Here is an 8,360-nt window from a genome sequence, read left to right as displayed (position 1 = left end):
TCCCACGTGTTAAATCCTGTCAAGATATATGTTTTATGCTGCCGCTAACAAACTGGACTTGATCCAACTAAATATTACGCGTCACCGTTTTTGGTGATCCCTTAACTATAGACACTCTGGAGAACAGTGTATAATCTTTACTAGTGAGGACTTAAGAGGAGTCTGATCTTTGAATTTTCTTCCTTAATATTTTCGCCCTGCCACCCTTCTTCTCCCCTCGTGCGCTTCGTCTCTCTCTCTCTCTCTCTCTCTCTCTCTCTCGCTTTCTCTCTCTCTCTCTGTCCGTGCATCTCTGCATTTTCTCTCCACCCGCTTTACCGTGTGGGAAGCTCAATGCAGCAGCAAAACCAACATACTTAGAAGAAGACGAGGTGGAATAGTTGGTTTACAAGACCGTTCTCTTTATTAGCAAGATGACTGCGCCAACAATTATTTTCACGGTGTGGTTTAGCGTGTCATCTATTTTTCGAGTGCTTTTTACTGATCTGAATGATTAATTTCCTCACCAGTTCGGTCGACGATACCCCTCGAGTGACATTCGAGCGCGTAGTTCGTTTTTCTCTTATCCCGCAACTTGCATATTCTTAATAAACGTCTGGAATCAAAGGAGTCCAATTTTCAGTCATCAGGGTGAGTGGCGGCGCGCGATGGATCGTTGCGACTAATTCATTAAGATCTGTATCATTTCCCTCCTGAACTGTTGAGTGAACTGTGCGGTAAAATTCGTCGGAACTGATGTTAAACGATTACAATTCTTACAGCCTCATTTCCTTCAACAGGAGAATGCTGGACTTCTTCTGCATCCCAATCCACCACTTGCTATTTCATCATTTTCACTCTGCTTTCGAAACGACTTCGTTCTTCAGAGCCTCGACGTTTTTGAGATGCCTCAGAAGAGCTCAGTAACCTTGGGATTTTATGACACAATATATGTTTTGTACAAGTGGAGCCTGACAGGGAGAGAGACTGAGACTGAAATTTGAACCTGACTGAATGAGTATAGTCCCTCTCTTGGCGCTCCCCATGTCCGGTGTCATCTGAAAAGAGGGAGATATTATCAAAGCCGGTTAGTGCTGAATTCAATTTTTATTAAATCAACTGTCGCAAGCTTTAGATTGTATATAAATTATATATACTATTTTAGTTAATATTCTGTGTTCCGTTGTGTTTTAATTCTGAACTATGGTTTTGTGAGGGTGATATTATATTCCATGTGTGAGGGAAAGACTTTTTATATCATCGATTTATTAAAAAACGAAATGTTGATAAATGCATTTGTTAATATTTCATTAACACTACGAAAGTATATAATAAGACATTACATTATTATAATTATGATATTACTTTTACTTTTTTATTATTGTTTTAAATATAGGCTTATTGTCTGAACCTAGTGGCAAACAACAGGCAAATTACAGTTTTTTTCAAAGTTTATTGTGTGTGCAAAGGGTTATCGAACGCCCCTGCTGTAAATCTTGGCATTATTCTGTGTTACTCCATGGGAAACAGGCATGTGTTTTGATTATCTGTTTGTTTTTCCCCTTCTAAGGTTACTAAATGGTTTACTGGGGGATTTTTAAAAGGCAAAATGCTGCTGCTTGTTCTGTTGGCCTTTTCCATATCGAGTTCATTTTCTGACTCGGATTCGGACCTCAGAGCTGAGACCTGCAGCGCTTGCTCCTGCATGTCCATCGAAAACGTCCTCTATGTGAACTGTGAAAAAATAACTGTGTATAGACCAACGCAGCTGCAGCCACCAGTATCCAGCCTCTACCATTTGAATTTCCAGAATAACCTTTTGTACATCCTTTACCCCAACTCTTTTTTGAATTTCACACACGCAGTCTCACTCCAGTTGGGGAACAACAAACTCCAGAATATTGAGGGAGGGGCGTTCATGGGGCTTAGTGCATTGAAACAGTTGCACTTAAATAACAATGAATTAAAGGAACTCCGCGCTGACACTTTTCGGGGGATCGAGAACTTGGAATATCTCCAGGCAGACTACAATTTAATCAGGTTTATAGAGAAAGGAGCCTTCAACAAACTGCATAAACTGAAAGTCCTAATTTTAAATGACAATCTTGTTCAAAGCCTACCTGAGAACATTTTTCGATTCGCCTCCCTTACTCATTTGGACATAAGAGGAAACAGGATACAGAAGCTTCCTTATCTTGGAGTTCTGGAGCACATTGGGAGGATCGTGGAATTGCAGTTGGATGACAACCCGTGGAATTGCACTTGTGATTTGTTACCATTAAAGGCCTGGTTGGAGAACATGCCCTATAATATTTTTATCGGGGAGGCTATCTGTGAGACCCCTAGTGATCTTTATGGCCGGCTTTTAAAGGAGACCAACAAACAGGAGCTGTGCCCGATGGGGACAGGCAGTGACTTTGATGTACGGATGCCCCCCTCTCAACCTGAAGGTGGGCTTACCATATCTAACATGGCACCCTCAACCATAGCACCTTTAGTTACCAAAGCACCCAAAACCACCAATCCCTCCAAAATATACGGCAATGGAATTGTTGCTGGTAATCCAGCTGGAAAAATTGTGTCCTACCAAACTAGAATTCCTCCCCTGTCTTGTCCCCAGCCTTGTACATGCAAAGCTCACCCGTCTGACTTTGGTATTAGCGTCAGCTGTCAAGAAAGGAACGTCCAGAGTCTAGCAGATCTCATACCTAAACCCCCAAATGCCAAGAAATTGCACCTTAGTGGTAATTACATCCGAGATATTAACCCCACCGACTTTCAAGGTTTTGAGGGGTTAGATTTATTACATTTGGGCAGCAATCAAATATCCACCGTTCAAAAAGGTGTGTTTGCAAACCTGACCAACCTCCGTAGGTTATACCTTAATGGAAACCAGCTGGAGCAACTGCACCCTGAAATGTTTCTTGGGCTTGGTAATCTCCAATATCTCTATTTGGAGTACAACGCCATAAAGGAGGTGTTAGCAGGGACATTTGACTCAATGCCAAATTTGCAGCTCTTGTACCTGAATAACAATGTGCTCAGAAGCCTTCCCGCATATATCTTTGCTGGCATCTCTCTAGCCAGATTGAATCTAAAGAACAACCACTTCATGACGCTGCCTGTGAGTGGCGTTCTAGACCAGCTCAAAACCCTCACTCAGATAGACCTGGATGGAAACCCCTGGGAATGCTCCTGCGATTTGGTGGCTCTTAAACTTTGGCTTGAGAAACTGAACGAAGGAGTGGCCGCCAAGGGGGTCAAGTGTGCCTCTCCTGTGCAGTTCTCCAACATCGAGCTGAGGGAGCTAAAAAATGAGATAATTTGTCCCAAGCTCATCGCCAGGCCTCCTTTTATCCTGACCAGTGCCACCCCCCTTCTCACATCACTGTCACCTGCCGGAGTTGGCAAGGCACCTCCCAGTGGCCCTGTGCCTCTGTCTATTATGATCTTGAGCATTCTGGTGGTTCTGATCCTCACTGTCTTTGTGGCCTTCTGCCTGCTGGTCTTTGTGCTGAGACGCAACAAAAAGCCGGCAGGGAGACAGGAGGGACTTGGAAACCAGGAGTGTGGCTCCATGCCTCTCCAGATTAGGAGGCACAATCACAAATCAAACAAGAAGGATGATCTGGGTGGCGAGACCTTCATCCCGCAGACCATCGAGCACATGAGCAAAGCTCACACCTGTGGAATTAGAGACTCGGAGTCCGGTTACAAATTCATAGACTCAGAACGTCAGAAAATGATGTTACGCAACAGCGCCGATAAAGACAAGGACTCTCTTTCTCTGGAAGCTAGGAAGAGATTAAGCACCATTGATGAGCTGGACGAGTTCTTACCGGGACGAGACAACATGTTCCTCCACAATTACTTGGAGAGCAAAAAGGATTTCAACAGTATAGGGGTGAGTGGCTTTGAGATCCGTTACCCCGAGAAACCTCATGACAAAAAAATGAAAAAATCATTGATAGGGGGCAACCACAGTAAGATAGTCATTGAGCAGCGTAAGAGTGATTATTATGAACTAAAAGCAAAAATGGGGACCCCAGACTACCTTCAAGTACTAGAGGAACAGACAGCTCTCAGTAAATTCTAGAACTTCATCTCCATCTGCCCCATATTGACAAAAGTGCCTTATGACATTTCTTAATGACCAATGGAATACCGGACACGTTTCATTCAATACAAAACATAACTCTGCATAACTTAGAAACGGTGGCTGTGTTAAAATTAAATTTTTACATGTTTATGTTATGATGCCATTAAGAATCAAATCAGTCAGTATAGAATGATATATCCTAACACAAAGTTGTAGTTTGCTGCTATCTAAATGGGTTCCATAAAATTCCACAGAACTTTGTTTTGAACCAAATGATTGGGTCATGAAACAGTGTTGACTGTACTTCATATTGACCCCTCTTCATTGTTTTTGGTTGGAAGTATTTTTAGGAATCTTTGGATGACAAAATCAAATGGAGTGGAAGAATTGGAAGTTGGCTCATGCTTGAAAGTGGTGGAATACCGCAGACTGCCCTCACTTGGATTATATTTTGCCACTTTTGGGGGCCTTGAAACTGATGGATTTGATTATAAAGGAAGGTACTGGCAGCCAACATCCATACATTTGGATTATTCCAATGACCTGTAAAGAGCCATTTGATATTGTTCTGCTGAAATGTGATCCCTTTTGAAGTGTTTGAGTATGGCACATGACAGGACATTCATGAACTCAAGAGAAACTAAACAGCTGCTTGCCATGTAAGCGTATCTGGATTTATTTTGTAAGTCAACATTATTTGTATTTGTGGGGCAGTTGTGTAAATTACAACCGTCAACAATTTAATTCAACAATCTCATCCTGAAAACAAAATGGATTCAAGAAAAATATATAAAAAGTCAAAAAAGAACAAAAAACATTGATGACCACTGTCAGCTGTCAAATTCGTAGTTTAACTTCATATTTAATTTATTTTTCTATGCAGGATTATTTAAAGATTATTGGTACTATTTAACAGTTTCAAGAGACATTTTGAATGCTATAAATGATTCAGGCTCTGAAGTTCTGAATATGAAATTTCTGTTCTGAACTGAGTTACATTCTGGATTTTTCTGGTGCCCTGATTGACAGAGGCTTAGAGATGACAGTGATGTAATTCTCACTGTCATGTTGCACGAGGTACCGCCTCATAGTGTGTCAAGTCTAACAGTTTGCTTATTCTTATATCCCAGAGCAACTTGTAAAAGGTTTCTTATTAACAATATGCAACCAAATAAGTGTGCATTACTGTGATATGATTCTGGATAGTTCAAATGTGGATCAGGGGAATCAAATGCTAATCGGCTGTAATACACTGGATAATTTATTGGATTTGCTGGGAGGATTGTGTTTTAGCAACACCAACTGTGAGATCCAACCTGCCTTGTTAAAAGGCAGCAGATTTGGTCGGAATCATATCACATTTCATGTGCAATATTATTATGCTCAATCATATTAGCTTGAAATCTTTATTTTGTTTTGTCCGTTCAAGTTAATATAACAGAGAGAGAGAGCTTAATTTTTTTAAAGAAAAGGCTTAATTTCACTCAGTCTTTATTTAAAATATTAAGTTAATGATTGTTTAAAATAGAATGTACCATGAGAGATAAAATAAATACAATTTTATATTGGTCATGAAGAATATGTATATTGGTTAAATTCATTGTGCAATCCTGTTGAGGTCAAGTTATTAAAATTCTATTTCATTTGCTTTGTCTATTATTCTGCCTTTCTTATTTCTGTTTACACAAGTGTTGCCATGTTTTGTTAATCGTTATAGTTGCTTTTGAAATAAAAGGCCCTGAATGCTCTTATGGACAATTTGGGAAAGTGTCTTATAGATTTTTAAGCCGCTATGGTGGATGATCGTTCTCTGTCTGTGCTGAGTGGGTATGGTTTCCAATGCCTTATTGAGTTTGATAAAAGGATTAATCTGAGATGCAGAGGGTTACTTGACTTAGCCGATAAGACAGCCATAACCGTTAGGCAAATTGCTTCTGTGTGTCACTGTGGATGTTGTTGCGAGTGTGGGAGGCCCAGGGAGGAAAAACAGCTTGTTTTTATTTGATGATGGCAGAATCTTAGTTCAGAGATGCTCTTAATGACATTTCTCATACAAACTTCACCAAAAACATCCAGCACTTACACTGAAACATAATGTGGGGGTTTCTTCCGTCTCCAACAATGATTTTGCAAAATTATGGTTTTGCCAAAAATATGCAAAGAAGGTTTGGGTTCACTATTACTTCAAGGATCTGTGATTTATTTCATTTTTTTAATGGGGAATGTATATTCTGTCTCTGCACTAACATTTATGTCACTGCATTGGCGTTTATAATTTTTTTCAATGCTACAGTATATAATGATTCTTTGGTCTGGTGTTGTGTTTTGCTGTTAATTATGCTAATATGCAGAAATGCAGATATAACTGTGCAATTTATTACTTTGAAAAAGCTTAGCATATTAATTTTCCTTGATCGTTGATGTCAGGGCGTTTTTATTTCCAATTTTATTTTTGACAGCTTGGATGTGTTATCTTGTCGAGCTGAGATTACTGTTACGTTTGTGTATTGTGGGAACTGTGCCTTTAAGAGGTGTCATTGCTTCTGTGCCATCTAAATGCGTATACTGTAAGTCATACTTTGACGTCGAGATGTATTTCCTACAGTGAGATTTAATTTAGATTGAAGAGACTAAGCTGAAGGCGGTTGCAAAACTGGAAAACTGTATTTAGAATGTTTTCTTGTAAACTCTTGTAGACTTCCTAGTGCACTAATTAATGATTGTACCAAGGGCTTGCACACTTAGAGCCTGTGACTCATTCCAACTCATGTTTCCAAGACAACCGCGCTTTTCTTTGGATATACTGTAGCTGCATTTAATGAGGCAGAGAGAAAAGTTATTGGTCCGTGTCTGAAACACAGGCGCTTCGGTATTTCACAGTTCCTATGAGCAGCAACATCCTGCTAGTTTCCTTGTCACCTGTTTCTGCTCTATTTGACACAGGAGTGTTTGGCTGCGGAAACAAGCGCAGTGCCAAAGGCGAGATTGATTGTTCAGATGTAGAGCTTTTCATTTTAGTCACCCAAGATAAGCTCAACAGATCTGATGCACTGTTGTCAGGCTATTTGGAAATACTAAACCTTTTAGATCTCACAGTATAGAAAAAAATAACCAGAAAATAACATTAATTTCCTATACTTACTCTCATATCAAACCTGTCTGACCACGCCATATAATAAAACCAAATGAGCACATGGGCTGTGTCAAGCTTCAGAATGACAAAGAAAAAAGTCAGCACATAAGTATAATTTAAATGTTCCACATTGTCCAATAGTTTACATCTGATTCTCTTCCGCAGCAGTTAAGAACAGGCTGAATATTGTGTGAATATTTTATATTAGCTGATTGTTATCTTGTTTTCAAATTCATCTCACCAGTTTTAATAATCAGTTTTTTTAATAATAATAATAATTATTATATAGTTTTTGGCAAATAAAGTTGTTAACAGCAAATTTAATAATGAGTAAAATATATGTTCATTTTTATAAATATTATATGTTTACTTTGAATACATATGTAATGTTATTCAGAATATATCAAATGATTGCATGTCAATTTTCAAATTATTTTGAAGCATGACCGTTTGATTTGCTTTCATTATTTGAAAAAAAAAATGGTATTCAAAATTTCACCATGACCTGGAGCTAACGATTCATTTTTTGTTTGTTCTGTTTTACTTCAATTTAAAGAGACAGGTTTTTGTGGTCCACCACTGACTGTTGTAGGTATGCAAACAGCCTTTGTTGGGGCAGATGTAGAACAGTCATTGTTGGAGATTTGCCATACGCAGAGGACAGCTGTGGAATAACGTTCCGTTTGCCGTTTTGCCTTGGCATCCCTTTCAATTTGAATTGATGCACTGAGCAAATCACTGCAGCCCATTTTTTGTGACAGGTTCGCACAAAGATTTTTTTGTGACAGGAACATCAGGGCAATACAAAATGCTTTACGTCTCCCTTTCGAACGTGACAGAAACATGACAGTAGCACAACAGCGATGTTTCATGCGAGTTGGAGGGGGTGTTTCAGAGTAGCGATAGAAGTGTGTGTGTGAGAGAGTTTTGGAGGCTGTACTGTTATTAAATTCTGAGTCATAGGGATAAAGAGAAAACTGTTCAGAGAAACCAACTACGTTTATTCACTTTCTACATATTTTGTGCACAACTCATAAATATATTTAATTCCAAAGGAAAACTCCTTTTTGAAATAATGTTTCATTAGTTTTCTCCAACAATTTCTACTTTTGATCTAACAAGGGCCTCTCTGCATTGGAAAAAATAATA

The 8,360-nt window shown here is 39.2% G+C and overlaps 1 protein-coding gene across 3 annotated transcripts; it reads left to right on the top strand.

Moving 5' to 3' along the window:
- The first annotated feature begins 318 nt into the window (after nt 1-318).
- Nucleotides 319-5,725, top strand: slitrk4 (SLIT and NTRK-like family, member 4). 3 transcript variants are annotated; one of them, XM_056770467.1, is made up of 3 exons: nt 319-630; nt 780-1,066; nt 1,550-5,725. In XM_056770467.1, exon 3 carries the CDS (start codon nt 1,589-1,591, stop codon nt 4,073-4,075), a length of 2,487 nt encoding a protein of 828 aa, XP_056626445.1. In that variant the 5' UTR covers nt 319-630; nt 780-1,066; nt 1,550-1,588; the 3' UTR covers nt 4,076-5,725. The 3 variants fall into 3 exon arrangements, with proteins under 3 accessions (XP_056626445.1, XP_056626446.1, XP_056626444.1); XM_056770468.1 differs by having other exon boundaries at nt 319-1,066; nt 1,550-3,883; nt 4,420-5,725; XM_056770466.1 differs by having other exon boundaries at nt 319-1,066.
- Nucleotides 5,726-8,360: the final 2,635 nt, after the last annotated feature.

Source organism: Triplophysa dalaica, chromosome 16 (assembly GCF_015846415.1).
Source record: "Triplophysa dalaica isolate WHDGS20190420 chromosome 16, ASM1584641v1, whole genome shotgun sequence".
NCBI lineage: Eukaryota > Metazoa > Chordata > Actinopteri > Cypriniformes > Nemacheilidae > Triplophysa > Triplophysa dalaica.
This window is presented reverse-complemented; position numbering and strand designations above follow the sequence as displayed.

What these genes read in the sequence shown, in the direction of transcription:
- slitrk4 (XM_056770467.1), top strand. Translation starts at nt 1,589, where the DNA reads ATGCTGCTGCTTGTTCTGTTGGCCTTTTCCATATCGAGTTCATTTTCT.